The 21,988-nt window shown below is 32.9% G+C and overlaps 2 protein-coding genes and 1 pseudogene across 2 annotated transcripts; 1 reads left to right on the forward strand and 2 right to left on the reverse strand.

Moving 5' to 3' along the window:
- The first annotated feature begins 338 nt into the window (after window positions 1–338).
- LOC114163671 lies at window positions 339–6,360 on the forward strand (annotated as a pseudogene).
- A 466-nt stretch (window positions 6,361–6,826) lies between these two features.
- Window positions 6,827–10,123, reverse strand: LOC114162985 (wall-associated receptor kinase 3-like). Its single transcript, XM_028047018.1, has 3 exons — window positions 9,075–10,123; window positions 8,826–8,999; window positions 6,827–8,165 (listed from the first exon to the last, which is right to left on the reverse strand). The coding sequence occupies exons 1-3, from the start codon at window positions 10,063–10,065 to the stop codon at window positions 6,961–6,963; spliced, it is 2,370 nt and encodes a 789-aa protein (XP_027902819.1). The 5' UTR covers window positions 10,066–10,123; the 3' UTR covers window positions 6,827–6,960.
- Window positions 10,124–17,103: 6,980 nt separating this feature from the next.
- LOC114162571 (wall-associated receptor kinase 2-like) lies at window positions 17,104–20,967 on the reverse strand. Its single transcript, XM_028046501.1, has 3 exons — window positions 19,855–20,967; window positions 19,387–19,560; window positions 17,104–18,439 (listed from the first exon to the last, which is right to left on the reverse strand). Exons 1-3 carry the CDS (start codon window positions 20,762–20,764, stop codon window positions 17,241–17,243), a joined length of 2,283 nt encoding a protein of 760 aa, XP_027902302.1. The 5' UTR covers window positions 20,765–20,967; the 3' UTR covers window positions 17,104–17,240.
- Between the last annotated feature and the right edge of the window lie 1,021 nt (window positions 20,968–21,988).

A 21,988-nucleotide genomic window follows, 5' to 3' on the forward strand; every position in this document is an offset into this window, starting at 1 on the left:
GTTAGTTGCAAGAACAAATCAATTGTGAAATAAGTGCTATATATGTGAATGATTCTGATATATTAACACTCAGCACTGCATGCTCTTTCTATTTTTAATCTTTGTCTTCTATTTTAATGTTTGTCTTCTGAAACAACTGCTTCCTATCATAATTACATATATTTCTGTTTCCTCAATTGTGATTAGAGGTACAAGCTACACAAAAAAGTTTAACAAAGACTTTCACCAATATAGTAATAAAACAGAAAACACTTTTTCATCCATTGAGTCAACTTACCTTTATTTTTGCTTCTTACATTGTAACCTTTGAAACTATTCCATAACATTTCTCTACTGTAATGGAGCATAACGATTCTAAAGATGCAAGGCTCAGAAGGAAACTGGTGCTACAACAAAGGTTCAATACAAGAACTCATCAACATTCATGTAAGTCATTAACATCTGACTTAAACCATTTATGTTTTATAATTCTTCATCAATAAAACAGAAATGATTCCTGTCTATCTTCATTTTTTTTTATGTTGCAGATGACAAAGAAGAGAATGCAAGAAAGAGAACTAAATTTGCAAACCATTCTTCTTCTCAAAGTAATGGAATCTCAGGAATTCTTTTTATATATATATATTTGTAACTGTATGTTTTGGATTTTAACTTCACAACACAGATGCATACTCAAACATCTTTGTTGTTTTAATCACAGATAGACCAACTGTATCGCAAAGATCAGTTCACCAAAATATAGACAGGAATCCATTACAACAGTTGGATATTAGTAAGTTTTTTTGTTTCTAAGCTATATCTTTACAGAATGTTGTTAAATGAATCAATAAAGTCTTTTGGTTTATTACTTTAATAACAATGCTTCTACAATAATCCTTTTCCAGATGTTGCCAACAACAACAACAACCTTCACAATATGAATTCAATATTTCACAGACAAATTGGTCAGTTGTGAAGTTCTTCCAATATTTAATTTTAACATTGTTTATGAATAATATTAATTCCGTACCACTTTAAACTAACCTTCGTTTCAATGCAGTAACTGTCAACAAATACTCAAGTTTTTTAAGTACTTTAGTTGAACAACAAATGACTTCACAATCTGCAACTTCTATTATAACTTACCATAGTCCTTTCGGTATATTTCTACATTATTCTTAATTTCTTATTTACCTGTTTAAATGATAATTTTAGATTTTATATCAATTTTTTTGAATGACTCCAGCTTTTAACAATAACAGTCAGAGAAATTATGGACAAAATAATTACAATTGCAGTGCAGGTAAGTACATTTGGATTCATACTCACAATGAAATGCAGGTACGACAATTGTTTTCTGTTGTTTTTCATAGGTGGGAGATCAGAGGTTGTAAATGAGTCGCATTCTGTTTCTAAGAATAAAGTTGTCAAATATCCTTTTCAAGTCATACAATCACTTCAAAACAGATTCAATCTTGATGATGAAACAACAAGACAACATAATTATTCAGACACAACAAATGATGATTCAGCAACTATAAGAGATGATGGTAATTCTGATATTAAACTTATTGATGTTAATATAAATTTCTTTAAAATCATTAATTAGTTTTCATCTTACTAATATTGAAGAACATACTACAAGTACTACAACTACAAACGAATTGTATTGCAAAGGAGAGTTACAAGGTACATAATGTCCAACACAATTGTATATAACTGCAGATTAAAATATTCACATTTTCATTCTAATGTTTTGTAATGATGTTCAGAATTGATTAATATTGGAGAACCTTGCTTGGAATGCCAATACTGTAAAGCTCAACTTTGGTATGAAGAAAGAGCAGAAAAATGTAACACCTCAAAGGGAGTTGAATTCTCATTGTGTTGTCAAAAGGGAAAAGTCCAAATTCCACTATTAAAAAGACCACCTAATCTTCTTGAAGGTTTGTTAAATGGTGAAGATCAGAGAAGCAGATCATTTTTACAAAACATAAGAGTATACAATAGCATGTTTTCATTTACTTCAATTGGTGGTAAGATTGATAATTCAATGAACAATGGTTCTGCTCCACCACAATTTATTCTGAATGGACAGAACTATCACCGTATTGGCAGTTTATTGCCAGAGCATGGATCAAAGCCAAAGTTTGCACAACTGTACATATATGATACCGAAAATGAAATGACTAACAGAGTCAAGCACTTCAGGTCAGTTAATATATTAAATAATTTCATTATATGAAATATTTAAATACATGTGTTGACATGTATTCTGTTTATTATTTTTTAGTTCAAACACAAAGGAATCTGTTATAGATGAATCATTGGTTGCTGATTTGATTCAAATGATTGACAATCACAATGTTCTTGCGAAATCTTTTAGAAGAGTAAGAGATTTGTCACTGCAACATATGGAATCAGATTTCACGCTAAGATTATTTCGAGGCAGAAACAAAGACCCTAGAGTCTACAATACACCTTGAAGTGATGAAATAGCTGCACTTATAGTTGGTGATTTTGACAATATGGATGTAGGCAGAGATATAGTGGTCAAAAAATGTTCTGGTGAATTAACCAGACTGCACGAAACTCACACAGCTTTCATTCCACTGCAATATCCTCTGATGTTTCCATATGGAGAAGATGGTTATCAAGAGGATATCCCAATAAGAGAATCTCATTCAAAAACAAAATCCAGGGTAAGAGTTAGAATTTCTTTGCGAGAATTTATTGCCTTTAGAATACAACAAAGAGCTGTAGAAGCAGGAAATATTGTGAATGCATGCAGATTGTTCCAACAATTTCTGGTCGATTGTTATACAATGGTTGAAGCCCAAAGGTTGTCATTCATCAGAGCGAATCAGAAGTTAATTCGCTGTGATATTCTTAATGGATTACAAGAAGCTGTTAATAGAGGAGAGACAGATCCTTCTTTAATTGGAAGACGTATTGTCTTGCCTGCTTCTTTCACTGGTGGTACCAGATACATGTTCAACAATTGTCAAGATGCTATGGCAATTTGTAAAAAATTTGGATATCCGGATTTGTTCATTACTATAACATGTAATGTGAATTGGACTGAAATAAAAGAATTTGTCTTACAAAAAGGATTATCAGCTTCGGATAGACCTGATATTGTATGTAGAGTGTTCAAGATGAAGCTGGATGAAATGATGACAGATTTTAAGAAGAAGGACTTCTTTGGAAAAAGCACTGCAGGTATGTTTTATATGAAGAAATATACATTATATTAATTTATATCAAATTAGATTCTGAAAAGTATATTTATTTTTTATTTATATATGCAGGAATGTACACAGTAGAATTCCAAAAAAGAGGTTTACCTCATGCACATATACTTTTATGGTTGGATGGAGAAAGCAAGTTGAAGAATTCAACTGATATTGATAAAGTAATATCAGCTGAATTGCCAAATGCTGATTTGTACCCCAAATTGGAAAAAGTTGTCTCAAGTTACATGATTCATGGACCATGCGGACCTGCAAGACATAATTCACCTTGCATGAAGGAAGGAAGATGTTCTAAATTTTATCCAAAAAAATTCACATCTTCGACTTCAATTGATGAAGAAGGATATCCATGCTATAGAAGACTTGATAATGGTAGATTTGTTGAGAAGAATGGAATTAAGCTGGATAATAGAAGTGTTGTTCCTTACAATCCACCACTTCTAATGAGGTATCAAGCACACGTCAATACAGAGTATTGCAACAAAACCAATTCAATTAAATATTTGTTCAAATATGTGAACAAAGGTCCGGACAGAGCAACTCTTAAAATAAGCAACAACTCTGCACAGTCTGATAAATCAACTATTATTGATGAGATCAAAAGGTATTACGACTGTAGGTATCTATCACCATGTGAAGCTGCTTGGAGAATATTTGCTTTTGACATCCATCACAGATGGCCTCCTGTTCAGAGATTGACCTTTCATCTTCCTGGCCAACAATCAGCTTTGTTTAAAGATGATGATGATATTAATGTGGTCTTCAACAGATACGAAAATGCTAACACAATGTTTCTAGCTTGGTTTGAGGCTAACAAAGTTTATGAGGAAGGAAAACAATTGACTTATTCAGAATTTCCAAGCAAATTTGTGTGGTTTGCCAAAGAAAAAGAATGGAAACCAAGGAAGAAAGGCTACAACATTGGTAGACTTACTTATATTCCTCCTGGGTCTGGAGAACTTTATTATTTGAGGATATTACTGACCATTCAAAAGGGTTGTATTGATTATGAAAGCATTAAGACAATTGATGGAAAGTATTATGAAACATACCAAGAAGCTTGCTATGTTTTGGGATTGTTGGCTGATGACAGAGAATATATTGATGCAATCAAAGAAGCAAGTGAATTTGCTTGTGGGTATCAACTTAGAAGATTATTTGTTACTTTGTTGTCCATGAATACAATTTCTAAACCAGATATAGTTTGGAATTCTACTTGGAGTATCTTATGTGATGGAATTTTTTACCAAAAAAGGAAGGAGATGAACTTACCAGGTACTTCATATTTTTTCTTTTAATTTCCTATACATATATATTTTAATTGTATTATTTACTTATTGCAGGTATTCTCAATGTATAAACAATATTACTTTACAGATTCATAATCTGTATTTTTTGTATGAAGTTTAGTTGTTTATTATTATATTATATATATGTATATGATTATTATATATATGTATTTGCAGGTCTTCAAATTGAGACTACTGAATTACAAAAACTATGTCTGCTGGAAATAGAGGAAATGCTAATGTCAAATGGTAGAAGTTTGAAAGATTATCCTTCATTACCTCAACTTGATCTTTCAGATGTACATACATTCAGTAATAGATTTATTATTGATGAGCTGCAATATAATAAACAAGACATGGCGAAAGAACATGACAGTTTGTTTAAAGCACTGAATGATGAACAAATTCATGTATATTAGGATATCATGACAGCAGTCCTTTCAAAGAAGGGAGGATTCTTTTTCTTATATGGCTATGGTGGTACAGGTAAGACTTTTATGTGGAAGACATTGTCGGCTGGTCTAAGAAGCAAGGGCATGATTGTTTTGAACGTAGCATCAAGTGGAATTGCTTCTTTATTACTTCCTGGTGGAAAAACAACACACTCTACCTTTTGCATCCCACTGTTAATTAATGAAGAATCAACTTGCAACATAGCACAAGGTAGTCTTAGGGCAAAACTTCTTATGGCTACCAGTTTGATTATCTGGGATGAAGCACCAATGATGAATAGAATGTGCTTTGAGGCATTTGATAGAACACTAAGAGATATTATGCGAAATGTTGATGATGCCAATAAAGACAAACCATTTGGTGGCAAAGCAGTTGTGTTAGGAGGAGACTTTAGACAAATTCTACCAGTTATCAAAAAAGGATCTAGGTTTGATATCATAAAATCATCAATCAACTATTCAGAGTTATGGAATTGTTGTAAAGTGCTAAAGTTATCCAAGAACATGAGATTAAGTACTCCATCAAATACTGAAACAACCAATGATATTCAAGAGTTTGCTGATTGGATTTTGAAGATTGGAGATGCAAAAATGGATCTAAATGAGAATGGTGAGTGCATGGTTGAAATTCCAAAACAGATCCTGATTACAAACACAGATTTACCTTTATTGTCATTGGTTGAATTTGTCTATCCTCAATTTGTGGTTAACATGTTGAATCCTAATTATTTTGATGATGGAGCAATTTTGTGCCCAACAAATGATTCTGTAGAGCAAGTAAATGATTTCATGTTGTCTTTAATTGGTGGTCAAGAGGTGACTTATTTAAGTTCAGATACACCTTGCCAATCTGATGAACAAGATGAAGTGCAATCTGAATGGTTTACATCTGAATTTTTAAATGATATCAAATGTTCAGGGATACTAAATCATAAACTGAAGTTGAAAATAGGTGTTCCAATTATGCTCTTGAGAAACATTGATCAAGCAAAAGGTTTATGCAATGGCACAAGATTGCAAGTCAACCATTTAGGCAAGAATGTAATATGTGCAACTGTAATAACTGGAAAAAACATTGGTGACAACATTTTTATACCAAGAATGGATTTAGTGTCATCTGATTCAGGATTGCCTTTCAAATTTCAAAGAAGACAATTTCCGATATCTTTATGCTTTGCAATGACGATTAACAAAAGTCAAGGACAAACACTTTCTAGAGTGGGCCTTTATCTTCCACAACCTGTATTCACACATGGCCAACTATATGTTACTATTTCTAGAGTCAAAACCAAAAGAGGATTGAAAATACTTATATTGGATGAAGATGGAAAGGTAACAAACACAACTAAAAACGTTGTGTACAAAGAAATTTTTGAAACTCTTTGAAAAGAAATCAATTATAGGTATGTCATTTCGAATTTTATTTTTCATGTCAAAACTGTTATAAATATATATCAATTGATTTATGTTATTTTCTGCCATGTAGGAAAATCATGGTACTGAAAAAGTAGAGCAAAGAACACATTGTGTACAAAAGGAAATTATCTACAAAAGGAATTTATGAACTTCAATACCAAAGGATACATTCTAGGTATGTAATTTATTCTTATATTAACAAAGTAGTGTATTAGTCATATTTTTGTTGTTGGTGCTTGACGACAATATTTAATGAAATCAAATATTAATTTGACATACAACTTTAATTACATTCTAAATTGATCTATTCTATTGATACACTTCAACATGTTTTTAAAACATTACATTATCATCATATAGATTAATAAATATCCAAAAACCCATTGCTATTAACACAATTATTACATATAAAAAAAACCATGCGTTGCATGGGTAGAAGGACTAGTAATGACACATTGTGCAATGAAAAAGAGAATACAACATACAATAACATCCATTACTCTGAATATTGATTGACCTTTAGTCTTGAATAACAAAAGTCTTGTGAATTATTATAATAATATCAGCTAATCATCTTCCACTAGTTAAGGAGAAGGAAATTCGGTTTAAAATATCAGAGCCAGCAAGCATGGTTCTTCTGTTAACACCATCTACACTAAAAGAAGATGACGGTGGTGCTTTGAGAAGAGTTTCAGTCTCCTCTGATGACAAGTTGACTTTTTCCCATTGGTGCTTCTCCACAGTGTTTATTCCTTCAAGTTCCATTGCCACTTCTCTCATGGTAGGCCTCTCCTCCCCCTTCATCCTTAAACAATGGCTTGCTATGTTTGCAACAACCATTAGTTGCTCAACATTCGCCTCATCTATTATGCGGCCATCCACAATGTCAAGTAACCGACCCTCATTCATTGAAGAAAGGAAGTGAACCCCTAGGTTTCTATGAGCCTCTGCCCTATCAAAAGAGAGTGCCTTCTCTCCTGTTATTAGTTCGACTAGGACAACTCCAAAACTATAAACATCACTTTTCTCTGTTAACTGGCTTGAGTGGAAGTATTGTGGGTCAAGATACCCCAGTGTTCCCATCACCAAAGTGGTTAACTCACTTCTGTCAAGAGGAATAATCCTTGAAGCTCCAAAATCAGAAACCTTTGCAGTGAGATTGTGATCAAGTAGTATGTTTGAAGTTTTCACATCTCTATGTACGATTGGTGCATGGGTAGCAGAATGCAAGTATGCCAGGGCCCCAGAAGTTTCAACTGCTATTTGTAATCTTCTTTTCCATGTAAGTCTTAAAGATTTGGTTTGATCGTGGAGATGGTCGTAAACAGTTCCATGGGGAACGAATTCATAAACAAGTAAGGGAACCTCTGTCTCTAAACAACACCCCAAGAGTTTCACCACATTTCTATGGTTGATTTGACAAAGCAGAATCACCTCATTGATGAAATGCTCAATTTGGTTTGGGTTACTAATTCTCGACTTTTTAATTGCTACAGTTCTATTGTCAGGTAATATTCCTTTGTAAACTGTTCCCTCCCCACCTGCGCCTAAGACCATCTCTTCACTGAAATTGTTGGTGGCATCTTTTAGTTCTTCCACAGTAAAGATTTTTGTCAATTCATTTGATCCACTATACCTGCCTATCTGTTGCTGTAATAACTGGCCACCGTTTAGTTGGAAAAAATGTTCTTTAAGTCTGTTGAGTTTTCTTTTCTTTAATGTGCAGTACACGTATAAGGTTCCCCCCAGCAGTGCCAATATACTTCCACTCACACCTGAACATCGATAAGTGTAAACAATTACTTTCTCTCTGATGTTTAAACGTATGCTCAGTTGCTGATAAAACATTTAAAAAATTAAGTGTCTTATTGTTTAAATATTTCATACATGATGCATGGACAAGCTCAACTTGAAGGCATATATATAAATACAAGAATGAAATCTGACATAGTTATTACTAAAGCAATGTTTAGTTGTCGTTTACTAACTGAACTCCGCATTTGGAAGTTGTTGCGACTTGTTTTTGTAATTTAGTGCAATGGAAAGATTCAAATTGAGACAAGGTCATATATGTTTTGAAATGAAGGGAAAGAGACTATGCTTTTATTTAGTAATTTATTAGATAATTGAAAACAAAAGATCCAGAGAATTATTCGTAGCCCAGAAGAATAAAGAAAGTGGTGGTTTAACAGTTCCTGAAACAAAAGGTCATGGTGAACTTTGTGTGATATGAAATTAAATAGTGTTAATCTGTTTAGATGTCATCTAGTAAGTAACATAAAACATATGTATATAGAATGATGTAGTTTATTTGATATCGTTTTCTATACCAAAGAAATTTCTTTCAGGAATATTATATTGCTATAGTCAACCCTGTTAATGCTGTTCTGTTATGCAGAATAAAATATTTGGACAGACAAAAAGTATATACTTACTGAAAGCAATTGTGATTTTGCGGTTACTCCTTCTAACACATCCGCTTCCATTAATCTTCCCATCTCCTTCGTATCCCTTTGGACATAAACAAGTGTAGCTCCCTTCTGGACTGTTGCAGCATTTTGATCTCCCCTTTAGACAGTCGTGGGATTCCTCAGTGCATTCATCAACATCTAAAGTAAATTTTATAAAATTGTTATAAAAGACATTAAAAATGAGTAATGTTAAAAGGAGGAGAATATACAGACCTTGACAACCATGAGGTAGGTAAGGATTTCCTCGAAAACCAGAGGAGCATTTACAATGGTAACCAGGTCCCACCTTTGCATTGTGACATTCACTGTACTTTGACTTACACGCATAGCTTGAAGTATTCTTTTGAGCAGCTCGGCACGTGTTCCCCACTGCCCAATCGACAACCACAGGAAACGTTTTGGTTCTGTTAAAATTGATGAGGTCTGTCATGGAGAAATTGTAGGCTCCCTCCTTAACCAGAAATGTATAACCACATGGGTAGGACTGATATGGCTTGGTGTAGTTTTTGTTGAAGATATTTGAAGCAGAAATATAGCCGAATTCCGATAGCCTATGTTGAATTGGAGTCTCGCAACAAAAACTGCCGGAGCAGTCGTCATGTGTGTAGTTGTAAATTGGGTTTGTGGTGTTGATGGACACGCAAGAAGTGGGAGCGTATGGTGTTTTGGATGTTGAATCTTGACCAGATACAAGTCCTGCCGTGTCAGCGCCCAATACAGTTAACTTGTTTTGCTTGGATGATAGGTGAAAAGGTGTGTCGAACGTGATGATAAAAAATTGGTTGTCTGATTCACCAGTCTTGTTATTGACGCAACTTGTAGCAACCGGCAATGAAACGTTCAGTTGGCCGTCGAGTGAGATGTTCAGCACCCGCAGCTTTTCATAAGTAGCATTCAAGAAGTTAAAGGGTGATGAAAGACTTTGTTGAGTACTGTTCAAGAATGGAATGGGTGGTGAAAGGGTTTGGTTGCAAGTGATGAGAAATGAGGTGTTGAGAGAACAGTGCTCAGTGAGGCCAAAGGGAAAGGGAATGCTAACATCGCCGCACTTTGTTGGGCAGTTTGGCTTTGAAATAGGTTGGGTTTTAGCTGCTGCTGCACTCAGGAGCACCAGAAGTAGCATCTGGTTTAAATAGAAGCCCATCTGCATTAAATTGCCCCTTCCAATGATTTTGCTAAACTGCACACAATTTCTGCTACACATTAACTGTTATTATTGCCAATAAAAGAAAACAACATTAACTGTTTGGCAAATAACGAGGAAAGATTTAAAAAAGAACACCGCAGATTGAAACCTCTATACTGAATTGACAGTGTATTTATTGATAGAAGAGCAATAATACATGTGTTAAACGAATGTAAAAGTGTATTAAAATAACTTTTCTTCCTTTAAAAGAAATGGAACGTTTGGTTTAGGAAGACTTGGAGTCAATGATAAAGTTCAACACTCGCATCATATGAAACAAGTACTTTGACACAGCATCTATAGGTTACATTCATTTTACATGGGGTGAGCTGCTGCCAGAACTAATATTCTTTTAATGCTGTGTGGGTCTCACATGAAAAGTTAATCACATTTTGACTCGCATAGTCTGATTCCCAATTTGTATTCCTCATGTGATTTAATATGAAATATTAATCGATATATCATTATTTTTTCTTTTAAATAAATCAATCTTCGATACTAAGTCACGTAAAAAAAATATAAATAAAAATTAAATTCTGAAAGTCCTAAAAGTTACAGTGTTATTTTTATCTTTATGAAGGAAGTTGTATTTAGTCTTTCCCGGACTATGAATTTGACATGACGGGTCAAATATAATCTATCAACATTCAGCTAACTGGTTTATATACTCCCTCATATTTTTTTATACATCTTATTCCATGAACTTTAATATGTCATTCTTTTTACTCCCTAATATTAAGCGTTAACCGAAATCTATCAATTTCAATTTTATGTCAATTATGTGATTAAGTGTCATTAAAACAAAATGTTATTGTTTGGGTTAAGCTAAGGCTATATAAATTATCTAGTAGTATATAACTAGTAGAAATTCGTAGAAATTGATCAAAGATTTTCAAAGATTTTGAAAATAAATTTTAGAGATATACAAAATACGTTATACAAAGGAGTCAGTTGTTTTATTTTGTTGATATACTTTATACATGAAACAAAATATGAAAAAATATTAAAAATTTATAATATTTCAATCTTGATTTGTTAAATATAATTAACAAATAAAAATATTTTTATATGAAAGGTATTTTTAAAACGGAGAGTTTTATTAAAAATTAATTGAAATAAAAATATTAAGTAAATAGTTTCATCAATACAACAACCCCAAAAGTTATCTTAAACACTTTGTGTTAACTCAATTGTGGATTACGAGTCTGGGTTGAGGTGCATTCTTCCGAAGATGAGTGGGGTGTGGAGTGTCTCGCCTGGACTCCAAAATCGAGAATGAGGTTTGATAGATAGATAAATTGAAAGAGGGTTCCAAGTTTGAAGTCACAGTGTAGTTGTAAGATTGGAGAAAGTAGGTGGTTGCAAGTTTGAAGTCGTAGTGTAGTCGTCGCACCCACTACGTCGGCGAACGCTCTGGAAGGCACACAACGGTGGTTCTTGGCGTGGAGGTACTCTCGCGCGAGAGAAAGAAATCAAAAGAGAAAGGGGGTGGAGAATAAAGGAGAAGATTGGTGCAGGGAGATGGGTGAAGTGCAGACGACATGGAAAGGTAAAAACAAAATTATGAAAATTAGGGGGTGCAGGAAGAAATGCTCATTTGTTCAACAAAATAGTTATAGCCACAAGGTTTATTCAAGTTTTTTTAAGATATGGGTCATATTGCCTTTAGAAGTGGATCATCCTTCTCAATAGAGTACTTTCTTCCTGCATTTACAACTTTTCTTCCTCCACCTCCAAACTTTTTTCGAAATCCCTTAAATGACCCTTAACTTATTAACTAAGTAAAAAATAATTTCTCTTTCCTTATAATTACCCACTCATCAAAAACTTATCCCTCCCACTTTCTTCACGATTTAGGAAAGAAAACATGTTAGGAAATTTCCGAATTTCAGAATTTAGTTAAGAAAATTACCGAATTTTAAAATTCGATTAATATAATTACTGAATATATATATATATATATATATATATATATATATATTTTAAATCCCATAACCATTTAAGTCAGATTTCAAAATCATATAATTCTTTTAACCGAAGTTAGAAATTTGATAATTTTTTTAATCTGATTTCCAAATCTTGTAATTTCCTTTATTGAATTTCAAACTCCTGTACTGGATTTCAAAATTTAATACTTTTTTAGATATGTTTTCTTCTCTAAACATGAGGAAGGTGTGAGAGAGTGAGTGTTGGTTGGTGAGTAAATATACAGAGAGAATTTTTTTTTTTACCCTAATGAACAAGTTTAGTTATTTAGGAGGTTTTGAAAAAACTTGCAGAAGAGAGAAAAATGATTTTTTTACCCTAATGAAAAAGTTGAGTTATTTAGGAGATTTTGAAAAAACTTGCAGAAGAGAGAAAAATTGAAGATGCAGGAAGAACCCCTGAATTATATGCTTCATGGTAGACATAGTTTACAAGCGGATCTCCCATACTTTAGGCAGATATGGAACTGTCCAAGTGGGCCTAAGTTGATCTTGGCTTGGAACACCTTCCTCATGTATACATAATCATTTGGATGTTTAAATTCATCTTTGTGATTTAATTACTCGTTGAATGATATCTTTAGTTTCTTCATATAAAAAGTATTTATTTAATCTCTACACAATTACTTTAATTCATTCTGATCCACGTGATTGAAAAACCTTAACCTCATTGATCATGAATGATGGGGTGGCCATATGTGTTGTGCTTTGTTCTATTCCTTTGTATTATTTTTTGTTTTATGTGATCCATGATGCATCGGGGATTGATTCGTTGTATATATCCAAGAACATGTCTTTGTTTTATGTTTTATTGTTACACCGAGCGAGGATCGTGAACATCTTTGAAGTCTTTGACGTAAGATCACAGTCACCAAACCTTTAACTCATTACAGAAGAAAACAAAACTAATAAAGGAGGATATGGTTGTTATGCTTGTGCTAATCATGCCTCATACAATAGTGCATCTGAATAATTCACAATCCTTCCACATCATTCTTTAAAAGTACCAAGTACCTTATTTGAAATCATCTATTGACAAAGCACAAAGAAAATTTGTCTTGTAAAAATCATGTAAAACAGACGAATCACGAAAGAAGAAAATAAAGAAAAAACATGTGAATGATATTATTGTAAAAAGCACTCCATCATGATGAGTAACATTCCAACTATGCAAAAGATAATAATAATTGAAAGCAGACTTGGACATTTTAAAAGAACTTCAGGATCAAGTACTGTGACTCTCAAAGCTCCCTATTTGTGTGTGTAACGATAATGTATACCATACTACTAATTTTCTAAGCACAAATTCATGTCCACCCCACCCCACTATGTAAAGACCGGTGTCCTATCTTATTCTTGTGGCTCAAGAAATAGGCTAGTCCTAAGCTGAAACAAGATGGCTTGTTATCAACAAAAACTGTTTAACAGACTGAAGCCCTTCATAGGTGTAGTTTCTTACAGCCAATTCAGCTCTGCTAAGCAAAGATACCCCATACATTATAGGAGACCAGTGACAAGTAACAATGAAATAAAAGGAAACAACTAGAGCTTTTGTATCTTGGAAAAAAAAGGAAAGGTTCGAAAGCTACTTTACCTTCACACCTTCTGGATATTTCAGAAACATGACTTGTTAGTGTCCTGTTAAAATTGGCTTGAGTGACTTGAATAGCATCCCTCATGCAATCGATTTACTTTTTGCCACTGATCCGCAGTACTAGTTAAAATCAAAATCCACTACTAACAAACAGACGTATAGAAAGGGAGACAACTTAGATTCTCATTAACAACCCTCTGACAATCTAAAGAGGTAAGTAAACTATCAAACAACTTTGACAAACCCTATCTTCAAGATCCTGACACAATTTCACGTTAAGTAAAACCAATATAAATTGAGAAGAAAACCCTCATCCACTCTTCCTACAAAATTTCTAGCCAATAATTTATTCAAATATTATAGTGATAACTTTTAGAAAAAAAATTTCATATTCCACGCTACATTTCATTCCAACCACAGTTTCTACTTGAATATTAACTTTAAAACCAATATAATTTGACAAACCATTCATCAAGTCCGCAGAGAATCCTGGATAAATTAACTAAAAAGTCTATAAATGGTACATAACATTTAATTATAAAATCTAATACTATATACAATTCTAAACTAACAAACGGCAACTTTCTCTATAAATTAATATATCTGACCCACTTCATTTCAAAATTTTCATTCTACAAAAGGAAAAATGGCTAACTGTCACTCAACCACAATTTTTAGCGTTTTAAAAAAATTTCAAAATGCAATTATTATCACCTTAAAAAAGTTTCTCTCTCTCTTTCTCTCTCTGTCTCTCTTTTCTTCTCCTCTCTTTCGCAGTCCACACTCTTCATCTTCTTCTCAACCTTCCTCTTTTCTCTGTTTTTCTCACCACATTCAACAACTCTTCATCTTCCTCGAAGTCGATTTTATTTTCAGTTATCTCAACCGAACAACTCATCCTCTTCTTATATTTTGTGATATCTAACTTTTTCATCCCTTTTTTTACAGGTTTAAACGGAGAAGTATTTTTTGTTTTCAGTTTTGTTAAGCCAACAACTCATTTTCTACTTATATTTTGTCAGATGTAACTTCTTCATCCCTTTTTTTACAGGTTTAAACGGAGAAATATTTTTTGTTTTGAGTTTTCTTAAGCCAATAACTCATTTTCTGCTTATATTTTGTCAGATCTAACTTCTTCATCACTTTTTTTACAGGTTTAAACGGAGAAATATTTTTTGTTTTGAGTTTTCTTAAGCCAACAACTCATTTTCTGCTTATATTTTGTCAGATCTAACTTCTTCATCACTTTTTTTACAGGTTTAAACGGAGAAATATATTTTGTTTTGAGTTTTCTTAAGCCAACAACTCATTTTCGGCTTATATTTTGTCAGATGTAACTTCTTCATCCCTTTTTTTACAGGTTTAAACGGAGAAATATTTTTTGTTTTGAGTTTTCTTAAGTGAACAACTCATTTTCTGCTTATATTTTGTCAGATCTAACTTCTTCATCACTTTTTTTACAGGTTTAAACGGAGAAGTATTTTTTGTTTTCAGTTTTGTTAAGCGAACAACTCATTTTTTGCTTATATTTTGTCAGATCTAACTTCTTCATCACTTTTTTTACAGGTTTAAACGGAGAATTCGATTTTATTTAGAGTTTTCTGAACCGAAACACTCATTTCTTCTTCTTTTTTATGAGATCTATCTTTTTCAATCGTTATTTTAGACTTTTAAACCCAGAAGTCGTTTTCATCTATCTTTGTGGATTACCTTCATGCGTTTCTTTGTACAGGACTAATATGGCTCACTGCGACATATGGTTTTATTACCCAGATTTCGTGGTTATTTCTACTTTTCTCCAGTGAACAACTCGTTATTCTTTTATTTTGTCATATCTAACAATTTTATTGCATCATTGTATTTTCTAGGTTTGCTACATTTCTAATATGGTTCACTGCCGCAGATTTAACATCAGGTTTGAATAAACTTTTGATCTAACTTTTTTTCTTCTGTTTATGTATATCTAACTGTTGCTTATTTGTATTTTTTCACTTTTGAGACCGTTCATCTTCTTTACTTTTCTACCTTCAAATCTCTTTTTCATTTTTTTTCGTTCATGGTTTTTTTTTTTAATAAAGCATTTAATCAACATATCTCTTTATTGTTACCAACTTACACTATATTTTGGCAAAATATAGTGTAAATGTACAAACCCTTCATCTTCTTTATTTTTCTTTCTTAAACTCTTTCATTTTTTTTTTTCGTTATTGGTTTTTTTTAATAATTCATTCTATCACCAAATCTACAAATTTTAACCCAATATTCGTTTTCATTTGCACATTTTTCAAATCACCCTTTACCGCTTCAAATATTGCTTTTATAAATCTCCAAATCAACCTGTCAATCAGTATTCAAACGCATTAAATTTCGCACTGCTCGAGATAATGATGAATAAACTGATCCATCACCTACCACACGTTATAATTATTAAAGTTTATTATATTCCAATATTAAATATACACCATCCTCAAAAAAATAAACGTTACAAAATTACATTAAAAAATTGTACTTATACTTTTACGACGTTTCATAATATTTTTTTTTTTATTTCACATATAATTTTTGAATTCGTATTTATTAACCTCTACTTTTACCACTTAAGACTCTTCAGTTTGTACGGATACTTCCAACAGCTATGACTTCTCCTATTGCTTATATATATATATTCCCTGTGTTTACCAATTCAAAGTCAGACATTTGATTTCTCTACTGTGAACCATTTTCTTCTCTTACAATTTTACTTCATCACCAACCTATTCTGCTTCAATGGAACCCATGCCCACACCACAATCCATACTTTCTTCAGACCTGGTTGGCGGATTCATTTCTATGTTTTTGAAAGACCAGGTATATTTTTTTATTCAATAACATTTATCTTTGTTATTTAAATTTATTTATTTATTTATTTATTCTTAACTTAGTAATCTTTTAAGGACTGTGGACACGTCGATCGAGTCTTCATCATACGCTATTGGAAGGACCTTGGTGCTAAATGGATCGTTGTGGATTACCAAAGTAATGTTCACCATGTTACTTACAACATGGATATTCACACTCCAATGATTACTCAAGGCTGGAACCAACTAAGATCTTTCTATGGAGATCAGTCTAACAAGTTGGTTGTGTTAAAATACGTGGGAAATTCATCTTTCGTAATCCACGTCTCTAAACATTCTGCAAACACAGGAATCAAGACCAAGTTCCTCAACAATGTTGCCATACATCGTCCTCTCTCAAAATATTTGTTATAATTTTGTTGTTCAATGCAGGATCTATTGCCTAAAGTTCAAGGCTTACAATGAACATCATGCTGATTTAAGAAGTAATCAAATTTGTGTACCAAAGGAAGTTATGAAGTTGATTAACCAAAAACAGATTATAGGTATGTAATTTGGTCTTCTTTTATTGTTATTTTTTTAAAGATATTATATTATAACCTTATAGGTTAATAAATATTAAAAAATCAATTCCTATTATCAAAAATAGCACATTTAAAAAAATCCGTGGGATAACATAACATCATACAATACATAACATCCATTACTCTGAAGATTGATTGGCATCTAGTCTTGAATGGCGACAATCTTGAGAATTATTATAATAATATCAGCTAATCATCTTCCACTAGTCAAGGACAAGGAAATTCTATTTAAGATATCAGAGCTAGAATGCATGCTTCTTCTGCTGACACCATCTACACTAAAAGAGGATGATGACAAGTTGACATTTTCAGTCTCCTCTGATGACAAGTTGACTTTTTCCCATTGGTGCTTCTCCACAATGTTTATTTCTTCAAGTCCCATTGCCACTTCTCTCATGGTGGGCCTTTCCTCTCCCTTCAACCTTAAACAATGGCTTGCAATATTGGCAACATCCATTAGTTGCTCAACATTTGCCTCATCCATTATGCGGCTATCGACAATGTCAAGTAGCCGACCCTCATTCATCGAAGAAAGGAAGTGAACCGCAAGGTTTCTATAAGCCTCTGGCCTTTCAAAACAGAGTGCCTTCTCTCCTGTTAACAGTTCGACTAGGACAACTCCAAAACTATACACATCACTTTTCTCTGTTAACTGGCTTGAGTGGAAGTATTGTGGGTCAAGATATCCCAGTGTCCCCATCACCAAAGTCGTTAACTGACTTCGATCAAGAGGAATAATCTTTGAAGCTCCGAAATCAGATACCTTTGCAGTGAGATTGTGATCAAGTAGTATGTTTGAAGTTTTCACATCTCTATGTATGATTGGTGCATGGGTAGCAGAATGCAAGTAAGCCAGGGCCCCACCAGTTTCTACTGCTATTTGTAATCTTCTTTTCCATGTAAGTCTTAAAGATTTGGTTTGATCGTGGAGATGGTCGTAAACAGTTCCATTGGGAACGAATTCATAAACAAGTAAGGGAACCTCTGTCTCTAAACAACACCCCAAGAGTTTCACCACATTTCTATGGTTGATTTGACAAAGCAGAATCACCTCATTGATGAAATGCTCAATTTGGTTTGGGTTACTGATTCTCGACTTTTTTATTGCTACAGTTCTATTATCAGGTAATATTCCTTTGTAAACTGTTCCCTCCCCACCTTCGCCTAAGACCATCTCTTCATTGAAATTGTTGGTGGCCTCTTTTAGTTCTTCCACAGTGAAGATTTTTGTCAATTCATTTGAATCACTGTGCCTGCCTATCTGTTGCTGTAATAACATGCCACCGTTTAGTTGGAAAAAATGTTCTTTAAGTTTGTTGAGTTTTCTTTTCTTTAATGTACAACACAGGTATAAGGTTCCCCCCACCAGTGCCAATATACTTCCACTCACACCTGAAAGTCGATAAGTGCAAACAATTATTTTCTCTCTAATGTTTATACGTATGCTCAGTTGCCGATAAAACATTTAATAAAAAAATTAAGTGCCATATATTGTTCAGATGACATGATGCATGGACTAACTCAACTTGAAGGCCTATACATACAAAGGACAAAGCTATTGTAAATTTAGTGCAATGGAAGGAAAGATTCAAATCGAGGAGAGGTCATATATGTTTTCAAATGAAGGGATAGAAAGCATGCTTTTATTTAGTGATTTATTAGATAATTGAAAATAACATATATAGAGAATTATTCGAAACCAGAAGAATAAAGAGTAGTGGTGGCTGAATAATTAATTCCTGAAACAAAAAGTCATGGTCGCCTTTGTGTGATATGAATACAATACTGAAATTAAATACTGATAATATATTTAGATGCCATCTTTTGATTAACATAAAACATATATAAATGGATTAAATATGTTTTATCTCTTAACTTTCAATAAAAATTAGAATTTTTGAAATTGGTCTTAATTTAGTCCTCCAACTTTAAAACTTCGAATTTAGTCTTTTTAACAAGTTTTGGTAAGTTTATTTAATTTTTCGAACATATTTTATGATAATTTTTTAGTTAAATTAAAACGAAAATATATTAAATTGTGTAAATAATTCAACTACTATCATGAAATACATTTAAAATAAATAAATTTAACAAAATTTGATTAGAATGATCAAATCTACACAGTTTTAAAATTAGATAACTAAATTTAAAAAAAAATTTGAAAAAAAGACTAGTTGAGATATAAAATGATATTTAAGCCCATCTATCCGTAGAAAGAGGTAGTTTATATATTGTACCAACGAAATTTCTTCCAGGAATATTATATTTGTAATAGTAAACCCTATTAATGTGGTTCTGTAATCGAGAATATAAGTTTTGACAGAGAAAAGTATGCTTACTGAGAGCAATTATTATTTTGCGGTTACTCCTGCTAACACATCCGCTTCCATTGATCTTCCCATCTCCTTCATATCCCTTTAGACAAGAACAACTATAGCTCCCTGCTGGACTGTTGATGCATATTGATCTCCCCTTTAAACAGTCGTGGGATTCCTCAGTGCATTCATCAACATCTAAAAGATAATTAACGACTTTTAAACAAAAAAATGTTCACAATTTTTGAATAGTTTGTCATTAATTTGTACAATAAAAATTTGTAGATTGGAACAAGAAATATGAGAGATGTTTTAACACAAAAACAAGTTTGTTATATAAATTTTATCCTCAAATAACACTTAATGTAATAGTGTTTTAATATTTTGTGAATCAAATTTTAAGTAATCAATAAAGGTGATTTTATAAAATTGATTGTTATATAAAAAGACGTTAAAAATGATAATATGTTAAAAGGAGGAGAATATAGAGACCTTGACAGCCATGTGGTAGGTAAGGATTTCCTCGAAAACCAATGGAGCATTTACAATGGTAACCAGGTCCCACGATTGCATTGTGACATTCACTGTACTTTGACTTACACGCATAGCTTGAAGCATTCTTCTGAGCATCTATGCACGTGTTCCCCACTGCCCAATCCACAACCACAGGAAACGTGTTGCTTCTGTTAAAATTGATCAGATCTGTGATTGAGAAATCGTAAGCTCCCTCCTTAACCAGAAATGCATAACCACATGGCTTGGTGTAGTTATCGTCGAAGATATTTGAAGCAGAAATATAGGCGAATTCCGATAGCCTATGTTGAATTGGAGTCTCGCAACAAAAAGTGCCGGAGCATGAGTCATCATGTGTGTTGTTGTAAATTGTGGTGTTCAAGGACACGCAAGAAGTGGGAGCGTAACGTGTTTTGGATCTTGAATCTTGATCATATACTACTCCTGCCGTGTCAGCGCCCAATACAGTTAACTTGTTTTGGTTGGATGATAGGTGAAAAGGTCTGTCGAACATGATGAAAATAACCTCGTTGTATGATTCACCAGTCTTGTTATCGACGACGCAACTTTTAGCAACTGGCAATGAAACATGCAGTTGGCCGTCGAGTGAGATGTTCAGCACCCGCACGTTTTCATAAGTAGTGTTCAAGAATGGAGTGGGTGGTGAAAGGGTTTGGTTGCAAGTGATGAGAAATGAGGTGTTGAGAGAACAGTGCTTAGTGAGGCCAAAGGGAAAGGGAATGCTAACATTGCCGCACTTTGTTGGACACTTTGGCTTTGATATAGGTTGGGTTTTAGCTGATGCTGCTACTGCTGCAGTGAGGAGCACAAGAAGTAGCCGCTGCTTCAAATACAACCCCATCTGCACCTGTTTTTCTTTCAACTTCATTTAATCATGAGCGTGCTCTTATAAGATCCTAAGATTCTGGAATAAATGATTCAGAAAGACTTGGTTTAGGGTCAATGATAAGGTTCAATTGCCCCTTCCAATGATTTTCCTAAACTGCTCGTGATTTCTTCTACACATTAACTGTTGTTGCCAACAAAAGAAAAGAACATTAACTGTTTGTCAAATAAGGAGGAAAGATTTAAAAAAGGACACGGCACATTGAAACACCTTTACTCATTTGACATTGTATTTATTAATGAAACAATAAGAATACGTGTGTTAAATGAGGGTAAAAGCATGTTAAAATATTTTTTTCTTTTAAAAGAAATGGAATCTTTGGTGTAGCGACTTTGAGTCAATGATAGAGTTCAACAGTTGCCTCATATGAGTTTTTTAAACTGCCCTTTAATTTCTGTACGTTCTTTGAATTCGAGGTTAAATAATGAGAAAATAAACTAAAAGAAAATAATAATAGAATGATTATTACAGAGAAGACTCGAGGCATTGTTCTTTCCAATTTTTTTTCCTTAACTGCACTATTCTATACATTAATCGTTATAATTAGGAGAAGAAACAAGAAAAGGTATTTTAAAAATGAAGAGCAATATAACTATATATGTTTTTGTCGGTAAGAATCCTATTCTAGAAAAAAAATATAATGACATGTTAATAATTGTAAACATTTGTGAACTAAGTCTATATCACACCGTGGAAAAAGGTATCTTCTGTGCTTCATTGATAAATACAACTTTAAGGATGGAGTTATTTACTTTTTGAAAAATTAAAAGTTTTGGGAATGTTTCAAGACATACAAGAAATCAGTGAAAAATAAGAAGAGATTTCTATATAAGTATTTAAATTTGCGTATGAACAGAGGAAGATAATTCAATTCTCTGAATTTTAAATCCTTTTTTTTTTGTGAAAAAGAGGGAATAAAGAGACAATTTATTATAACATATACACTCCACCTAACAAAATGCAAAAGTAGATAATAGAATAATGATGAATATCGTACGTATAGAACACATTTGAGTTTGGGGTTACATATCACATATGCGATGATGGGATTTCTCATGAGGTTTTTATGTACCGGTTAATGTTAGTTTTTTTTTTATTAAAGAAAAACAAATATATTAATAGGAACAACAGAGTTATTTTTATACAGATACAAAGAATAAAGATAGAAGAAAAAAGAAAAAGAAATCATCTCAGAACAATTTTAAT

The sequence above is a fragment of the Vigna unguiculata genome, chromosome 9 (assembly GCF_004118075.2).
Source record: "Vigna unguiculata cultivar IT97K-499-35 chromosome 9, ASM411807v1, whole genome shotgun sequence".
Taxonomy (NCBI): domain Eukaryota; kingdom Viridiplantae; phylum Streptophyta; class Magnoliopsida; order Fabales; family Fabaceae; genus Vigna; species Vigna unguiculata.